This window comes from Peromyscus leucopus, chromosome 8b (assembly GCF_004664715.2).
Source record: "Peromyscus leucopus breed LL Stock chromosome 8b, UCI_PerLeu_2.1, whole genome shotgun sequence".
Lineage (NCBI taxonomy): Eukaryota > Metazoa > Chordata > Mammalia > Rodentia > Cricetidae > Peromyscus > Peromyscus leucopus.
In genome coordinates, this window is record NC_051086.1 from 86,089,218 (window position 1) to 86,107,654 (window position 18,437).

The window sequence follows — 18,437 nt, forward strand, 5'->3', positions numbered from 1 at the left end:
CTGAGGATACATCACTGTGGACCTCCAGCAGCTGGTTGAGAACTAAGACTCCTTCCCTACCAGGAAGTTTGCCCCTTCCAGTGATAGATGGGGGCTGGAAGATGCTCAGGGGTGTCCCAATCTACCTCCCGAGGAAGAGCCCTGGGAACCAGCAGCAGCGGGCAGGATGGGAGAACAGAGCTTCCTTGCCCCAGCTTCTGAGCCCCCGGCCATTGTGGGTTGTCCTGGTATCCCCAGGCCTTCGAGGACATCTACATCGAGCAGCGGCGGGTCATCCGCACCATCCTGGAATATGCCGACAAGGTCTTCACCTACATCTTCATCCTGGAGATGCTGCTTAAGTGGGTGGCCTACGGCTTCAAGGTGTATTTCACCAACGCCTGGTGCTGGCTTGATTTCCTCATTGTGGACGTGAGTCCCCCTGGGTCTGGTCACGCAGCCAGATGTCAAGACCTTTAGGGAGCCCAGGCTCTTGGAGGTGGGACCTCTCCAAATTCACGCAGAGTCAGGCCCCCAGGTCATCACTGCTCCCTATAGGCTGACTTCTTGCTTCCAGATACTACAGCCCAGGCCTGGGGCCTTAGGAATCCTGCCAGTGCAAGGGCAGGATTTCATATGTTCTTTGATAGGCATACAGGACCATACGAGACAGGCACTATCTTTCCCATTTACTGTCATAGGTGACATCATTGAGGGGTACTAGAGGTCACAGGCTACTCTTCCCACCAGACAGGATCATCCACCAGGGATGAGATCTACAGGAGACAAACAGAAATTGGGATTCGCCTCTTGTTGTCCCAGGCTGGAGGAAAGCCGGGGACCCTGCACCTCCTGAACACACATTTCCTACAGGTCTCCATCATTAGCCTAGTGGCCAACTGGCTGGGCTACTCTGAGCTGGGGCCCATCAAATCCCTGCGCACACTACGGGCCCTGCGTCCCCTGAGGGCACTGTCGCGATTTGAGGGCATGAGGGTGAGTATTGGATGGGGGAATGCTGAGGAGGGCTCGGGGTGTGGGAGCAGCCACCCGTGGGGCAGGGTCACAAGGTGCATGGCAATATGTCGGTCAACCAGGGGCAGGCAGAAGGCTCAAATTGCTGATGACTGGAGTTCAGGGCTGTGACCCATCTCCAGGAAGCCCCGTTCCCATTAACTTACCCCTGCCACCGCCGGAGGGCAGCAGAGGCTGCTGCGTGGCCCGGAAGGCTTGAGGCAAGAGGAAGGAAAGGTTGGCCTGTGGGTTTACGTGTCTCCCCACCTCAGATTGGGGGCCCCCAGGGCCCTATAACAGGAACACGTGAGCAAGTACTTCTGCTTCAGTACTGAGCCTGCCCCTCTTGAGCGTGGAACCATGCCTTTGGCTTCAGGGGCACTTTAGCGAAGATCCCCAGAGGTTCCGAGAGAGCGGAAGTCACAGGTGAACACAGGGTCTGGGCAAGATCAATGGGACTTCCATCAGGGACGGAAGATCTGCTGGGAACGAGATCTCATTCCAGGGCAGTAGCAAGCTCAGCCTAAGCACTCCGACCTCCCCAGTTCATGTAAGATCCTGGCCCAAGGCTGGGCCCCCAGTCCTGGTGCTGGGCACCTCAGCCCGCTGAGAGAAATAACCTGCTCGTGGCCAACTGAGGGGTTTGAAGAAACACATAGCATCCCCAGCTCCTGCCACCAATTCTGTCTAGAGGTCGTGAGAGAGCTCTTAGCTAAAGGGGAACTGATCAGGCTAGGGTGTGGCTCGGTTGGTAGAGTGGTCACCTAGCATGCACAAAGCCCTGGGGACAATCCCCTGAACCTCATACATTGGGTGTGGTGGCACACACCCCTAATCCCAGCACTCAGGAGGTGGAGGCAGGAGTAGCAGCTCAAGGGCTTCTTCAGCTACACCGCAAGTTCAAATCCAGCCTACGATACATGAGACCCTGTCTCAAAAACACTTAAAAAGGGGTGGGGGTGGTGGCAGCAGGGGGCACAATTCTCAGATTCATCCAAGACTAAAACAGTTTGGGAAGCCTATATGGCCAGGGCCGGTAAGGGACGGGGGCCTGACCCTGAATCCTATTGCTCTGCGGACCATGGTGGCTTCTTTTAGGTCCTTTTTGTGTCTTTCACTGATGCGGTGAGCCAAGCCAGGTCACATGGGCTGAGTTTCCTATGGGGCTAAGAAAGTGTGTTTATCTCCTGCCTTGTGATCCATGACCTGGCAGCTTCCAGAGAAGCCAGGCACCCTCACTCTGCCTTGATGGCTCCAGCCAAGCAAAGAGCCCTTCTAGAGGACCAGTCTGCTAGCTCCCTACCCCTACCCCTTGCCCCTGCACCCATATGTCCCAGCAGACTCCTCCCCCACTAGGACTGGCTAAGATTAGCCCTTCCTGACTGCCAGTGCTCAGCTCTGCCTGGTCCCCTGGCTGGGAGTCCCCTGTGAGATGCCCGAGAGTGGCCCTAGCAATGACCGCCGCCACCACCCTGGCCCCTAGGTGGTGGTGAACGCCCTCCTGGGAGCCATCCCCTCCATCATGAATGTGCTCCTTGTGTGCCTCATCTTCTGGCTCATCTTCAGCATCATGGGGGTCAACTTGTTTGCTGGGAAGTTCTACTACTGTGTCAACACAACCACCTCTGAGAGATTCGACATCTCTGTGGTCAACAACAAGTCTGAGTGTGAAAGCCTCATGCACACGGGCCAGGTCCGCTGGATGAACGTCAAGGTCAACTATGACAACGTGGGTCTGGGCTATCTCTCCCTCCTTCAGGTGGTGAGTGACACCCACTGAGCCTTCTCAGAACCAGGTAGAAGTGTCTGGTCGTCCCTCATCATATCAGAATCCACTATTTCATGTTAGGGGTGGCCAACCCCTTCTGCAATGCCATGGGACCTGGAGGTAGTGTTTATCTCTCTCTAGTCTATTTGATGCTGTCCAGTGAGGTCCTGGCAGGCGGTCTTTGGAGAGGGCTTGATTAGGGAAGGGAGGGAGACATGAATGGTGGTGTATGGGACAGCCCCTCACCTCATGACCGCCATGATCTCTCAGGCCACTTTCAAGGGTTGGATGGACATCATGTATGCAGCCGTGGACTCCCGGGAGGTGAGTTGGCTCACTGGGTTGATAAGTAAGTTAGAGGGAGCTGATAGTGGTCCATTCTGCCATCCCCACATCCACCCCACCTCCACCTCGCCGTGCTAGCTCTTTGGTAGCCCAGCAGCCTGGGGAGGAGGGGATTCCCACTCATAGTACTTTGGGGAGCAGAGAGAAACCTGGTGCATGTACCTCACCTTGCAGAAGGAGGAGCAGCCGCACTATGAGGTGAACATCTACATGTACCTTTACTTCGTCATCTTCATCATCTTTGGCTCCTTTTTCACGCTCAATCTCTTCATCGGCGTCATCATTGACAACTTCAACCAACAGAAGAAGAAGATGAGTATCTGGCCCTCCCCAAATGACCCCCACCCCCGTGCCCCATCCACTTATTTCTTCCTGTAGTCATCAGCTGCCTGAGCAGCCCTGAGCAGCCACCCACCTGGATACCTGGGGCAGCAAGCATAGATTGAAATCCCACTAGTGGACCGAACCGTGACTTGACCCCTATAGGTTGCATTTTCCCAATCTATAAAATGAGGTGGACGTGGAGCCAGACAAGGTGACACACACCTGAGTTTCAGCACTAAGTGGTCTGGGGCAATAAGTTCACCAGTTGTAGGCCAGCTTGGGCTACCTAGTGTATTTGAGGCCAGCCTATGCTACAAAGAGAGACCCTATCTCAATAACAATAAATTAAGTAGCTACAAGCTCAGGACCCATTGGTGAAGCATTAGTGGAATCGCTTGAAACTGGGAAATGGGCCTGAAACCCTCTTGCTCCCTCCTCCTTTTACTCATCCACCCTTCTTAGAGCCAGTTTCCCCCTTCCCCACCCCTCCACCTCCAGCCCCACCAGATGCTTCTCCAGGGGTACGGTCCACCTTCAAGGCAGTGCTTGAGGCGGGGGATCCTGGGAGCAGGGAAAGGGACCCGCCTCATCCTCACTGTCTCTGTCCTACTATACTTTGGAGGGAAAGACATCTTCATGACAGAGGAGCAGAAGAAATACTACAATGCCATGAAGAAGCTTGGCTCCAAGAAGCCCCAGAAGCCCATTCCCCGACCTCAGGTATCAGGCTCTGGCCCCTCCTCCAGTGGCCTGTACCCCGCTGCCGCCTGAGGGGAGGGGACAGCAGATGTCCACGCAGCTTTTGCTCTGCTCCACATTCGAGGACTCAGCCTCACAAGACTCTGCTCACAAACACAGCAGATGTCTCGAGGCTCCTGTTACTGATTACCCCTCACCTAGCCCCACACGACTTCCCAGTGTCCACCACTTTCTCAAGTGAGACCTCTGGCCTGTGAGACAGGGGCCCCAACAAGGAGCCGGAAGTGGATGTGCACACACCCCAGCAAACGATGACTTGGGAAGAGGGGTAGAGATGATTTAGGAACTTTGTAGGGAGGAAGGGCCCTAAAGTGGGGACCGTTGAACACAGACGCACCCCACACACAGAGAATGATGTGTTTCCAGACCCTTCCCTCCTGTGGCATACTTCACCACCATGCTTCACACCTACTTCCTCCCTCTCCCCTCCCCCTCCCCAGGGCTCTGTTGCACCTCCCGCTCATACCCATCCTGTCTGGGTCTTGACCGTATTCCCCGACTCCATGTCCCACATGTGCGTGTTCCGTCCCACTGCAGAACAAGATCCAGGGCATGGTGTACGACTTCGTGACAAAGCAGGTGTTTGACATCTCCATCATGATCCTCATCTGCCTTAACATGGTTACCATGATGGTGGAGACGGATGACCAGAGCCAGCTCAAGGTGGACATCCTATACAACATCAACATGGTCTTCATCATCATCTTCACAGGGGAGTGTGTGCTCAAGATGTTTGCTCTGCGCCATTACTACTTCACCATTGGCTGGAATATCTTCGACTTTGTGGTGGTCATCTTGTCCATCGTGGGTGAGCTGGCAGGGCCACACCAAGATGAGTCATCCAGGGAAGCCTTCCCTCATGCACATAGACCTGGCATACGCACACACCTATACAAGCACACACATGTGTCTGCCATTCTTTTACCTGTGATGCACAGAGGGACGCATGACTCACAGGCCACCTGTCATCTGTGCACACATGAAGCCACAGGTGTGTTCTTGGGCGGCCACGTGCTGAGCCAAGAGGACGAGAGAGGGCTGAAGGGGTAGTTCGTCGACCAAGAGCTTGCTTCGAAGGCACAAGGATCTGGGTCTGATCCTCAGGCATGGTGGCGCTCGCTTGTGATCTCAGCGCTGAGGTAGTGGAGACAGTTGGGACCCTGGGGCTCACTGGCCAGCCAGCCTAGCCTAATCATTGGGCCTCAGGGCCAGTGAGAGACCCTCTTTCAAAAAAACAAGGTGGATGGTATCTGAGGAGAAATGATACATTGGCCTGTGTGCGTGCACACACATATGCACACGTACAAATAAGTGTGTACATACATGTGTTTTTCCTCTGGCCTGTGTGTACATATACAAATAAGTATGTACATACATGTAAACATCCACACAAATAAGAAAAGGGTTCCAGAATCTATACGCTGAGAGGAGGACAGATTTGTCTACAACCACGACAGTAAGCAGGTACTGTTTATTGAGTGTCTACTGCATGCCAGGCATTTACTTCCTACGCGCTTAGCGGGCCTGGCCTCACTCTTTCATGGTGGAGCCGCCTCACGCCCATTTTACAGATGAGAACACAGCTGTTCTCTCCTCCCCACTCTCTCTCGCCTGTGGTATCTGCAAGCAGATTCAAGGATGGACCCCATCAATTTGAATATATCCCACCTCCAACTGGCAGGACAGAGTAACCCGGGGCCGCCAAGAGCTCTAGGAGAAGCCATAGTCAGAGAGTTGAGCACACAGGCCCCCCACCCAGCCCTCCATGTCCCCCAGTGCCTGACCCAGCCTCTGTTTCTCTCGTAGGCCTTGCGCTTTCTGACTTGATACAGAAATACTTTGTGTCACCCACACTGTTCCGTGTGATCCGATTGGCGCGGATTGGGCGAGTCTTGCGTCTGATCCGTGGGGCCAAGGGCATCCGGACGCTGCTGTTTGCTCTCATGATGTCACTGCCTGCTCTCTTCAACATCGGCCTCCTCCTCTTCCTGGTCATGTTCATCTACTCCATCTTTGGCATGTCTAACTTTGCCTATGTCAAGAAAGAGTCGGGCATCGACGACATGTTCAACTTCGAGACGTTTGGCAACAGTATCATCTGCCTCTTTGAGATCACCACGTCAGCCGGCTGGGATGGGCTTCTGAACCCCATCCTCAATAGTGGGCCCCCAGATTGCGACCCGACACTGGAGAACCCAGGCACCAGCTTCAAGGGTGACTGTGGCAACCCATCCATTGGCATCTGTTTCTTCTGTAGCTACATCATCATCTCCTTCCTCATCGTGGTCAACATGTACATTGCCATCATCCTAGAGAATTTCAATGTGGCCACTGAGGAGAGCAGCGAGCCCCTCAGTGAGGATGACTTTGAGATGTTCTATGAGACCTGGGAGAAGTTCGACCCTGATGCCACTCAGTTCATCGACTACAGCCGCCTCTCTGACTTTGTGGACACCCTGCAGGAGCCGCTGAAAATCGCCAAACCCAACAAGATCAAGCTTATTACATTAGACCTGCCCATGGTGCCGGGGGACAAGATCCACTGCCTGGACATCCTCTTTGCCCTGACCAAAGAGGTACTGGGTGACTCTGGGGAGATGGATGCCCTCAAGCAGACCATGGAGGAGAAGTTTATGGCGGCCAACCCCTCCAAGGTCTCCTATGAGCCCATCACCACCACCCTCAAGAGGAAGCAGGAGGAGGTGTGTGCTATCAAAATCCAGAGGGCTATCGCCGCCACCTGCTGCAGCGTTCTATGAAGCAGGCCTCCTACATGTACCGCCACAGCCAGGATGGCAACGGAGACGGAGCCCCCGAGAAGGAGGCTTGATTGCCAACACCATGAACAAGATGTACGGCCCTGAGAATGAGAACAGTGGTGTGCAGAGCCAGGGGGAGGAGGAGAAAGGGTCTACAGGGGATGCTGGACCCACCATGGAGCTCACACCCACCAGCCCCTTGGACACTGCCCAGACTACTCTTCCTCCTCCTCCATCAGCGTCATTACCACCATCAGCATCACCACCACCATCAGCATCACCACCACCATCAACGCCACCACCACCATCACCACCACAGGGGCAGACTGTGCGGCCAGGGGTCAAAGAGTCTCTTGTATAGAGAGTGGTAGCAAGGTGGCCAGCTGAGCATTGACACAGGCCTGAAGCTCCCATGAGAGAGCTGTGTGCAGAGCTGGAGGATGGGACTTTGAGGCAGGGGCTGTTCAGGGCTTGACGCCCCGGCTGAGGGAAATGGGAATTGTGCCAGGGCTCAGGTGGGGCCGAAGCCCCTGCCTCCCAGTTTCATCTTTACATTGACGTGACAGACATTCTCTTGGCCAGGACGCCAGAATGCTGTTCCCTACTTGGGGAAGGGCCAGCATATCATGGAGGGATTGGCTGCCTTACTGGCACTGCTCTTAAGGGCCCAAGTCCCCCAGCTCTAGCCAGGACAAAGACAAGTCTTAACCTCGAAAACCTACACCTGACCCCAGAACTTAGCCAGCGCTCCCATCCCTGTGACTCGAGCGCAGCTTCCCCCCGCCAGCCCAGGAGTGCCCTGTAAAAAGGAAATAGTTCTGGTACCGAAATTGCTGCACAGAGCCAATTGGCCACTGGATCCGGATGTATCAGGCTGGAAACATGACTTCTGAAACCTTTCACCCAGTCATATCCAGGCCGGTGGACAGCTCCCCTGGCTGGCCCCTGGGGGGAAGAACCAAGGAAGGATTCCCCTCGGGAATTACCTTTCTCTAGGATGCATGGATGGGTCCTACAGGCTGGGTCCTGCCAGCTGCGTTCATGTGCTTGGGCCTGAGCCCCCAGGTCTGGCTGCGGTCAGGTTTGATACTCTCTAAGAAGAATCTGTTCGCTCCCTCTTTCCTCTCTCTGCCTTCCTCTGACCCCCAGGGCTGAGACCTCTCCTCCTTATTGTCTAATCTCTGCTCATCTCTTCCCTGCTCCTTGTCTTTCCTGCTTCCTCAAAGTGACCCTGAGAATGTTAGAACCGAGCTCACGGAGAGGTATTGATGCTGGGGCTATGGCATGCCATCAAGAAGCCCACCAGGTTTGGCTTCAGTCTTCCTGCGGCCTGGAAAGAAAGCCATTTGCTTTCTTCTCTTTCTTTTGGTTTTTTGAGACAGGGTCTCTCTGTGTAGCCCTGGCTGTCCTGGAACTCACTCTGTAGCCCAGGCTGCCCTCGAACTCACAGAGATCTGCCTGCCTCCACCTCCCGAGTGCTGGGATTAAAGGCGAGTGCCACCACCGCCCAGCTGAAAGCCACTTTCTTTAGCTCTGCTCACCAGGACCAGGTTCTGCTGACTCTCAGAGAACAGAGATCAGGCTGGGAAGAGGGAGTGAGCGTCCTGCTCAGGGGTCTTTGGATTCAGACACTTGTGTGTGTCCCTGTACATCTGTGTGGTTGCGCACCTGCTTGTGAGCCTGAGTTCATGTGTTTGTACACACCCGTATGTATGTGAACCACTTGTGTCTGCAGACACACGTGTATCTGTGAATGTTTGTGTCTGTGTGTGTCCGTGTGACAGAGAGGGAGAAGAGAGGATGGAAGTGTGTGTCTCCACCGCGGGGTTGCTCATCTAAGTATCCCTAAATGTAGGAGAGTGAGTTTTGCTGTGAGGGAGTAAATAAGGATGAACACACATTCTAAACCTTGCACTTGCAGCCCTACTTGGCCTAAATTCCTTTTTCCCCCCCTTCTTGTTGCTCATAAACAGTTTGAGTAAAACTCAGGAATCGGCCAGACTTTCAGAACAAGGTGGGTGTGCACACACACGTGTGTTCACATATGTGCACACTCGGGTCAGTCTCCTTGCTTGCTCTGCTCTCTCAGCCCTCCCTGCCTCACCTGGATGTCCCTGTGGCTCCCTCCTCAGAGACTGCTCTTCCCCTTTCTCCGTTTCTTGTCCTCACACCCACGGTCTCGTCCCCACTCTGTGTCTCCTTCCCGCGTCTCTTCTGTCGAAGGAGTTGAGGTCTCCTTCCTATGGCACTGACTGTCCCTTTAGAAAGCTTCCCAGGGAGAGTCAGTAGTCCTCTGCCAGACCCGCCAACCACGCCTTTCCCACACGGGGCGCCCAGCCTGGTTTGGCCCCCAGAGCCTCAGGAATCTGTTAGGTCTGACGTTCTCCACCAACTGCAGAAATCACTGCAGAGGAAGAGCCGTGAGCAGAGTCTGCAGTGGCTGCCCGTGGACCTCTCTCAGGAGTGAACCCTGCTCCCTAGGTGGGAACCAGCTCAAAGCCAGGCTGTCGGATAAGCTTCTTTGTACAGTTCTTATAATAAACTCTCCCCCTGGTGCCTCTGGGATGTGGTCTCCTTCTGCACCTTCATGCAGGCCAGGGCTGAGGGAGGCAAGAAGAAGGGGAAACCAGCAATTGTGCCAAGTAGGGATGATGCAAGAGCCTCTGGGAGCCAGGACAGGAAGAGGAAGTCCAGGCTTGTCCTCACGCTCCTTCTCTTCTAATGGGCAGCCCCCCAAAATATGTGTTGGGATCCTGCGTCCATAGCCCCTGTCTCCAGAGGCCCCTTTCCCCTCTCTTTCCTCTCATCTAGACCTTAAGGCACTTGTGGGGTTCATGGTAGTCCACCCTGCTCTGAGGTGCTGTTTACTCAGTGCTGCCAACCTGTGAAAGACTTTTTTTTTTTTTTTTTTTTTTTTTTTTTTTTTTTAAAATTATATATTTGGTTATCATCTGTTCTCTGAGCTCTGCTCGTCCCTCACCACAGTCCAAAAAACGTCCCACCAGATCCGGGTATGGCCTCGTGCGTAGCATGCAGTGACATGTTCTTATACTAATGGCTCCCCTCATCAGCTCTCCCACCTGCAATTTTTTTTTTTTTTTTTTTTTTTTTTCTTTCTTTTTTATAGTTTGCATGTATCTTTCCACTTCTGGCTATGACATGTTGGCAGTATCAGAGACCATTTTCTTACAAGGCAAGCTCGGTGCATGTGCCCAGTAGGTGGGGTGTTATTTTACATGGAAGTATACTTTCTAGAGCAATTCCTGACTCTAAGCATGAACACCCCTGAGCTTGGGCTCACCCACTCTGCAGGGTTCCTGCGCCTCCTCCCCGGGGAAGAGGTCTCTCCTCACTTACTTCTCCAGAACTTATTTGGGTCTCCCAAGCCCCGAGGATAGAAGGATTGCAGGGGGCCCCAGCCCATCCTTCCTGGATCTCTGGCAGAAGAAGAAAGGAAAAACATGTGGGGGATGTAAATAGCAGGGACTTGGGTCTCAAAATTCTCCCTCCCCATTCCTCTCTTGGTAGAGTGCTCACACACAGCCAAGGATGCAGGGCAGCTTCCCGGTGGGCACGGCCATCCCTATGGAGAACTGGCTACGGGGATTGCCTCTGTTTCATACAGATGAGAAGGCTTGGTCTCTCCGAGGTTAGGACTGGGTACTTTCTCCCTGGGTGCTGTTGGCAGATCAGGCTGAGAAATGACTACAGGGGCCATGATCCATCTTATCCAGAGCCTTTGTGAGCCAGGGGAACCGCCGTGACTGTCACGGTTGCTCAGGCACATCTCCGGGTGCCCCTAGGTGAGGGACTTTGGCTAGCGCACGGGGTTGAACCTGAGTTTACCAGCCCCTCCTCCTGGCACCTAAGGTCTACAGGCCCAGGATACTGAGGCAAGAATGGGAAAGGTTTGAGGTCTTCTTTCTCAGACGCACTTCCTAACCTCTCCCATCGTGGAGTCCCTGACTTCTTTCCACACGCCTGAGCACCTTGTTTCTCTCCTGTCTTCCATGTCTTGTTTTGGTGCTGTCTTCCTGGAAAGGGGAAGAGAGAGGTCACCAGATGTTGGGCTGCGTAGCTAGGACAGGCCAGGGCAGAGGCGGGGGTGGGTTACAAGGCCTCCTGTTCTGGGAAGGAATGGGCGTCACACGCTCGTACAAGGCTTAGTGATGCGGTCACCAGCAAGGGAACAGCATGGCCCAAACTGTGACAAATAGCCGTGTGGTGGGGGGGGCCTCACTGCCTCCCTGCCTGCCATGAATGGGGATGAAGCCCAAAGGGCTCATCTGCATCCCTCCCATGGGCATGTTGATGTCAACCACCCCTGCCAACCCCTCGTGGCCCCCCCATACACCTGAGCTCAGAGCCACCTCCTAAGCAATCACTGCCCCCTGTACAGCCCAGACAGCACGTGTGTGACCCCCGAAAACTTTGCTATTAACCTCCCAACTTTGAGGTTCACCAGCTTCAAAGCCAACAAACCTTCTATCATCACCTCTTCAGCATCCAGTCTACTGAGAGGAGGGACCCCTGACTTGGACTCACTGCCAGGGAGGGTCTATGATCCCCATGATGACCTCAGGCGACATTCTTTTTCCGGTGCTGTGTCTCCTGTGAGCTGAACATCTGACACCTTTTCAGAGAATTTTTTTTTTCCCATTGGGAACATCTGGAAAGAATCAAAAACATGTGGGGCTGCCCGGAATGAATTGTTTTTCAGATAAAAATTTAACCCTCTTCCCCCCAATTTTCATAACCCAGGACCCCGGCCTACTGTACTCCCATAGTAGCTGCCCCTCACACTGTCAAGTGAGGTACAGGCTCAGGACAGAGGCAGGAGTGTCCAGACACCCCCCCACACACACACACACCTTCCAACCCTGCTGTGGGAAGAAAAGGGCAGCTAGTCTCCAAATGCGGGCCATCCTGCCAGCCACACAGGCTGCTGTGGGGACAGTGAGATGCAAAGAGACTACCAAAGAGTCAACATCTGTCTGTCTTTCCTGGGGATCAGGACACAAGACAGAAAAAGAAGCTTCTAGGGGGAGACACAAGACTCGAAGGCCCGAGGCTGCTAAGGGTTGCCCAGACCCCGAGACAAGGACACAAAGCTAAGCTCAGATGAACCCCTGAATGCTGTGGTCCCTATGGTCATGCTTACTGTCAAGACAGAGCCAAAGAGCCTACAGAACCAGAGGGCTCGCCCATCTCAGCCTCACCCCTGCTCAGGATCCCTAGAGCTACATACAACGCTTCCAGTGACCTCAGCATCCCACAGAATTCCCGGATAAGCCCCTTCAACCACGATGGTTATGTGGCAGATTTTCCCTAAATGGTTAGAAACTTAAGTCCAGCCCCTTTGGCAACCCACAGCAACCTCACATGCAAGGAGAGGAGGGTCCTGTCAAGGCCCTAGGCTGTATCTTTTTCTATCAGTTGGCATGCTTTTGCACAAGAACCTCATGGCTCCCTTCCCAAGAGTCAACTTTTGACATGACTTTCTACTCCAAGGAACCTTTCTCTGGACCTCTCCAGCAGCCTGGTGTGAGTCTGTCCCCTGCACTGTCCTTCCTCAGTGTACCTCTTCCTACAGGATAAAGGCTGCCCAGGGCAGAGAGCCCAAGGTCAGATTCATTTAGGCAATGATTCTCAACCTGTGGGTCACAACCATTGGAAACCCCACACACACACACCCCCAGACAGGGTTTCTCTGTGTAGCTTTGGTGCCTTTCCTGGAGCTCATTCTGTAGTCCAGGCTGGCCTTGAACTCACAGAGATCAGCCTGCCTCTGCCTCCCAAGTGCTGGGATTAAAGGCGTGCGCCACCACCGCCCGGCAGAAAATACTTATTTCTGATGCTACCTCTCAGTAGCAAAATTACAGTTATGTAGTAGCAACACAAATAAATTTATAGTTGGGGGTTCCTAAGACCATCAGAAATGTGTGTTTCCGATGCTCACAACCCACAGGCTGGGAACCACTGATACAGAGGATTGGTATGTGTTTGGTTAACTGCACCGAGCCCTGCTCTTCCAAAGCAAGGCACCCACAGTCGAGGCTGGCCGGCCTAGGAAATGACCTCCCAGGGGGGGTAGAGAGAGGAGCACAGGCTATCCCTAGAAGATTCAGGAGCACCCCTCCCCTCCAGGGTCTCTACTGTTTCACAGAACCCCAAGCTCTGCTGTCCAGGCAGGGCCACCATCAAGCTCCAGCAGGCCAGCTGATGAGGCCTCCCTCCCCTAGGGTCCCTAGAGAAATGGTGCCTCCCCTGGGTCTCAATTTGCATGGCAGGAAGGGGCCTACCGGGGTAGAGGGGGTAGAGGCGGAGAGCAGACCGGCTGCAGCCCAGGCTGACACACAGTTACATGTTTCTCCCAAAAACCTCCTGAGTGGTGACAGGCCTGGACTCAGAGACGGAGCAGAGACCATGACCACACTGGTGCCATCTTCCATGTCCTGCCATTGGCTGTTGCTCCTGCTGCTGCTTTTTTCAGGTATGGCTTATGTGTCAGCCAATAGGTCTGCTGGCTCTGAGACAGGCCTGTCGGCTCGTTCTGGGTGGAGACTCAGGCTCAGACTCTTGCTTGCTCAGGCTCCCGCATTTGCCTCTCTCTGACTGTCCTATGCCTAGCTTGTGGGTCTTAATGGAAGGCTCAGGGCCTGCGGTCCCAGCCCCTCTCCAGCCTGGAGGGTTTCAGGGTGAGCTGGGCGCAAGGGGCTAATCTTGTTGGCAGCTATGACCTGGAAGAGCCGAGCCCAGGAGGAAGAGGGGACAGCATGGGGGGCTCCCAGCTAAACCCTGAGGGCACAGAGCATGGGAAATGCTGGTCCCCATGACCTGGAAGATAGCATGGTTCAGGAATGGTCCTCTCTTTGAAAGACTGGACAAGCCCTCCCATACGTGGCCTTCTCGAGTTATCTGCAGAAGCTCCAGGCCAGCCTGAGGGTCAAGGGCAGAAGGGAGCCGGGAGTGGGGCTTCCAGTACCCCACCTTACTTCTGCCTCTTTTTAGTACAGACACAGGGAGAGTTAAAGGGCCTTGAAGCTGTAGTCCTGGAAGGAGGAAGTGACCCTGGGAATGTGGAGGGGGTAAGGGTGGAGCCATCAACTGAGGGTAGAGAGGCCTGACCTAGCCCTGCCCACTTCCTCCCACCCACCAGGTGAGCTGCTACCAGCAATGACAAACAGTGACCTGTCACAGAATTTCCAAGGTCAGTTGCCTCACACATCACTTCACAAGCAAATGTATCTGTTCAACCCTAGCCACTGTGGTCCCATATCTTTGCCTGGAACTCCTCGTCTGGGGTCCCATACCTACACCTCCTTAAGGTCTCTCACTGAAGCTCCATTTCTGGATGGCTGTCGTCCCTCATCAGGCTAGTATGCTCCAGTCTTGGCCGCCGAGGGCCAGAACTAAGCCAACATTGTGGATCAGAGCATGACAACTAGATAGGATTCCACAAGGCCTCAGGCCTGGGTCTGTGTAGCTGAGACCCAACCAACCTCTCAGGCCTGAACATGGAGAGGAGTGGGTCTATGAGAAGGGTCGAGAGGGTAAGAGAGGAGGGCCTCAGGGGCAGCCTAAGCATTCAACCTTTATCACCCTGGGGACAGTGGGGAGCCCTTGAGGATTTGGGGTGGGTGTAGGAAAGCCCAAAGAGCTGAAGTAACCAATGAGGCCAAGAAGGCTGTCCATCAGATGAGGTCTGGATCTAGCTGTTATAGTGGACATGAAAGCAATGGAAAGTTCCAGAATCCTTCTTAAGGAAAGACAAGTGGAGAGAAGTTTGATCAGGCAGAGGTGTGAAACAGTCTGTGGTATGATATGTGGCCTCTCACATGACCTTCTTCCTCACACCTCTGCCTTTGGACTGTCTCATAAACCCGATGCTCAAGACATGTAAGGTCAGCTAAGCTGGGTCAGGGTCTTCCACAGTGGGCTAGGCTGCAAACAGGAAGACACTAAGCCAGATTTTGAACCTTGCCTTGGTGTCCACAGGAAGCTCTTGTTCCGAGATATTCCAGTACCCAAGGTATGTAGCCAAAAAGCGAAACTCCGTGGTGAAGCTTTCCTGCACCTCAAAATACTCTAGCATCCTGACCTGGTTCAGAAAGCAAGGGGACCAGGAGCCCCAGAAGCTGGTCCAGAATGAAGGACACATCTCAATGATGCAGAATGGCTCTGTCTCCACCCTCACCATCCAAAGCATCCAGTTTGAGGACAACGGTGTCTACTTCTGCAAGCAACAATGTAACAACACCAACTTGGAGGCGGTCTGGAGCTGTGGCTCAGAAATTAAAGTCTTAGGTGTGTGCAGGGTAGATTTCTGTTCATGTAGCCATCCACGCCCACGCCCCAGCCCAGCCTGCCTGCCAGGGGAAGTGGCTATGGCCCTAGAACTCCCAGGAGAGCTGCTGGGCAGTAGGTCCTGAGGGTGTCCAAAGAGCCGCTATATTTAACCTTCAGCTCCAGCATTATGCCCCTGTCCCTCTGCCCCAGGATTCAGCACCTTGGACCAATTGAAGCAGCGGAACACACTGAAAGATGGTATCATCATGATCCAGACCCTCCTAATCATCCTCTTCATCATTGTTCCCATCTTCTTGCTGCTAGACAAGGTGCCTCGGGAGCTGGGGATCCTTGGGAACGATGGGAGGTGGGCACAGGGCAGATAAGACATGGGCAGGGTATCCATCTTCTCAGACTCTGCGGCTGCTCTCTTGAACAGGCCCCACCCCAAATTCTGTCCATTGGTTCACTGTTCATTCATTCATTTGTTCTTGGAGACTCCTTCTTCCCGCCCCCCACCCAGACCCACATCCCTGGCCCATTAGGGGTGGAGGACCCTAACATTCTGAACTGCGTTCTTCTCCCCTTACGCCCCCACAGGACGACAGCAAGGCTGGGATGGAGGAAGATCACACCTACGAGGTAAGGGACAGTGTGACCTAGCAAGTCTGAACTGCGGGGGTCACCCTCTGCTGGCATGGTTAGAATGTGGCCCAGACCTGAGCACCAATTTGTTTTTCTAGGGCCTGAACATTGACCAGACAGCCACCTACGAAGACATCGTGACTCTCCGGACAGGGGAGGTCAAGTGGTCTGTTGGAGAACACCCAGGCCAGGAGTGAAGGCCACCCTCATCCTGCCCAACTCCTGGGCCTCACTGCTTCCGAACTGCCTGGCTCATAGCCCAGCCCTTCCTTCCTGGATCCCCAGCCAGCATCTGAAGCTGGGCCACCGATGCCACCCCTCTCTCTCCAGGCCCTGGTCTCCAGCTCTTACTGATAGGCCTGGGGGTAGAAGGACAACGGGGCAGTGACATGGAGTGGGGAGTTCTCTGGGGACTGACTGGACTCGGGACTTCTAGAAGTGTCATGTAGGGTCTGTCCTCGTGTTTGGGACAGGAAACAGAGACTTGTGGGAACCTGCAAATGGACTCAGAGCAGGCTAGCTTCCTGAAGAGCCCAGGAAGGACCACGGTTCCCACGGGCACCAGAAGGGCCCGCGAGGATGATCGTTTCTCTCTCTCATCCCAGGGATCGCCTGGTCTACAGCCCATCCTCCTGTGGAATAAACCATGTGTCTGTCACCCGAGGCATTCATGACATCCATCTCTAGGAGCTGGGTGGGTGGGTATGGTTTTGTGAGCTGTGGTGGTATCTGAATGTGGTACCTATGGCCTTATGAAACTGTGGGGGGCAGTGGCTGCCCTACTCACCCTACCCTGCTCCCTGAAGGCCCAGCTGGGGTCTACAGTCACACCCCTACCCTGGAACACTCATTGGAGGAAGATGATCCAACCTGTCCTTCTGCTGAACAGGGGTACCTTCACCCTGCTCTCCATCGGACCATTGGGGGTGGGGGGAGGGAGAGAGAGATTCCTGCTGGGTGTGGTGGCACACACTTTTGATCCCAGAACTTGGGAAGCAGAGGCAGGTAGATCTCTGTGAGTTCAAGACCAACCTGGTCTAGAGAGTGAGATCCAGGACAGCGAGAGCTGTAACACAGAGAAACCCTGTCTTAAGAGAGAGATTGATTCCTAAAGGGGATATTTGAATGGTAAATTTTGGGGGCTTTTGGTCAGGGTGATCCCAGTATCACAGAGAAAGAAAGCACTCTTTTCCCCACCCCATTGGCCTCTAGGCCTTACAAATCGAGTCCTGATCTACTAGCTGTGAGAGAAGCTGGGACAGTTAAGATGTTTAAGCCGAGTCTCCCTACCAAGCCCCACTATGGCGCTCTCCTCCTTGGTGGAAGCCACAACACATCTCTGCGATCCCTGCTGTGGATTCAGGCGGGTGAATCTCTATCCTGGGCAGCTGCCAGCGTCTGGGAAAGACCGAGACAACAGCTCCCACAGGAATTCGGGGTGGGACAGGTGGGTAGGGCGTGTGCCTGGGGCTTCAGGTCAGAGTCCCTGCCACAAAGTGACCCTGACCTCTGGGCCAGGCTGGTTGAGGTGGGCCTTGCTGATCCTCCCAGGTCTGGGTTACCAGAGGGAACTATCTTGTTTTGCCATCTGCTGTCACTGAGCTGGAGCCCTTGCTTTCCTGCTGTTTTGCATACTAGGGCTAATTCTGTCCTCTACCTTCACCGGGGACCAGGCAGCCAGCCAGGGTAAGGGAGTCTTCACTACTCCCCTGACTGGGGCTTCCCTGGTTCAGGGGAGGCCTTGACTTTACCGACAGACTACCACGTTTCAGTAGCAGGGCCTCCCTGGGCCTTGAAATGTTTGTTGACGAAAAATCATTTGGGCCGGAGGCAGCCCCTTCAGCAGACACCTTCACAGGACAGTAGCTTCCTGGTTTTGATGGAGGAGTTCCTGCTTGGGGTGTTTTTCTGTTTCAGGAGCTCTCAGCTCTCAGTCTGTCTGGTGGGTCCCTGGAATTGACACAGGTACTTGGAGATCTAGCTAGGTCATAACAGTGAGGGTCAGGGGCACCAAAGACTATGGTTGCTTTAGCTGTAACAGGGGAATCATTAATCCTATCTGCCACAAACCATGAGGATTCACCCCTGTTGATCCCAGCTACTCGGGCTGAGGAAGGATCTTGAGTTCATGGCCCACCTTGGCAATATTTTGAGAACTGTCTAAAAAAATTAAAGGAGGGAGTTGAGCCAGATACTGGGTATTTCTCATACAGAAAAATATGGAGTGCTTCTTGAATTTGTATGACAGGGCCCCTGACTGGCCTGAAGCTTGTAGATGGGACTAACCTGGCTGACCATCCAGCTCCAAGCGTCTGCCATCCCTGCCAGCACTGGGATTACAAGTATGCCCCACCATGCCAAGGCTTTGTACCCGAGTTCTGGGAATTGAAGGAAAGTCTTCATGTTTATGTGGCCAGCACTTACCAAGCAAGGCAGCACCCCAGCCAAGGTCTCGTCATAAATTCCTGGCTGGCCTGGGACTTGCTCTGTGGACCAAACTGGCCTTAAACTCACAGAGATCCACCTGCCTCTGACTCCTGAATTAATGATGTGTG

At 54.0% G+C, this 18,437-nt stretch overlaps 2 protein-coding genes across 2 annotated transcripts in view; both read left to right on the plus strand.

Annotated features, from left to right (window-relative positions):
- The window catches only part of Scn4a (sodium voltage-gated channel alpha subunit 4), a 28,145-nt gene extending 19,784 nt beyond the window's left edge, over positions 1-8,361 (plus strand). Inside the window, 10 exon segments of the mRNA XM_028865313.2 lie at positions 238-411; positions 853-975; positions 2,477-2,755; positions 3,032-3,085; positions 3,281-3,418; positions 4,046-4,150; positions 4,727-4,997; positions 5,996-6,913; positions 6,916-7,008; positions 7,011-8,361. Of these exon segments, the coding sequence (XP_028721146.2) occupies positions 238-411; positions 853-975; positions 2,477-2,755; positions 3,032-3,085; positions 3,281-3,418; positions 4,046-4,150; positions 4,727-4,997; positions 5,996-6,913; positions 6,916-7,008; positions 7,011-7,309 (2,454 nt within the window). The 3' untranslated portion in view covers positions 7,310-8,361.
- A 4,899-nt stretch (positions 8,362-13,260) lies between these two features.
- Positions 13,261-16,545, plus strand: Cd79b (CD79b molecule). Its single transcript, XM_028865312.2, has 6 exons — positions 13,261-13,441; positions 14,108-14,158; positions 14,947-15,255; positions 15,448-15,566; positions 15,838-15,879; positions 15,981-16,545. Exons 1-6 carry the CDS (start codon positions 13,375-13,377, stop codon positions 16,077-16,079), a joined length of 687 nt encoding a protein of 228 aa, XP_028721145.1. The 5' UTR covers positions 13,261-13,374; the 3' UTR covers positions 16,080-16,545.
- The last annotated feature ends 1,892 nt before the right edge of the window (positions 16,546-18,437 follow it).

Coding starts and splice junctions, on each gene's coding strand:
- Cd79b (XM_028865312.2), top strand. CDS start 13,375: ATGACCACACTGGTGCCATCTTCCATGTCCTGCCATTGGCTGTTGCTC. Junction 14,159..14,946: donor CCTGTCACAGAATTTCCAAG/GTCAGTTGCCTC, acceptor TGGTGTCCACAG/GAAGCTCTTGTTCCGAGATA. Junction 15,567..15,837: donor TCTTCTTGCTGCTAGACAAG/GTGCCTCGGGAG, acceptor ACGCCCCCACAG/GACGACAGCAAGGCTGGGAT.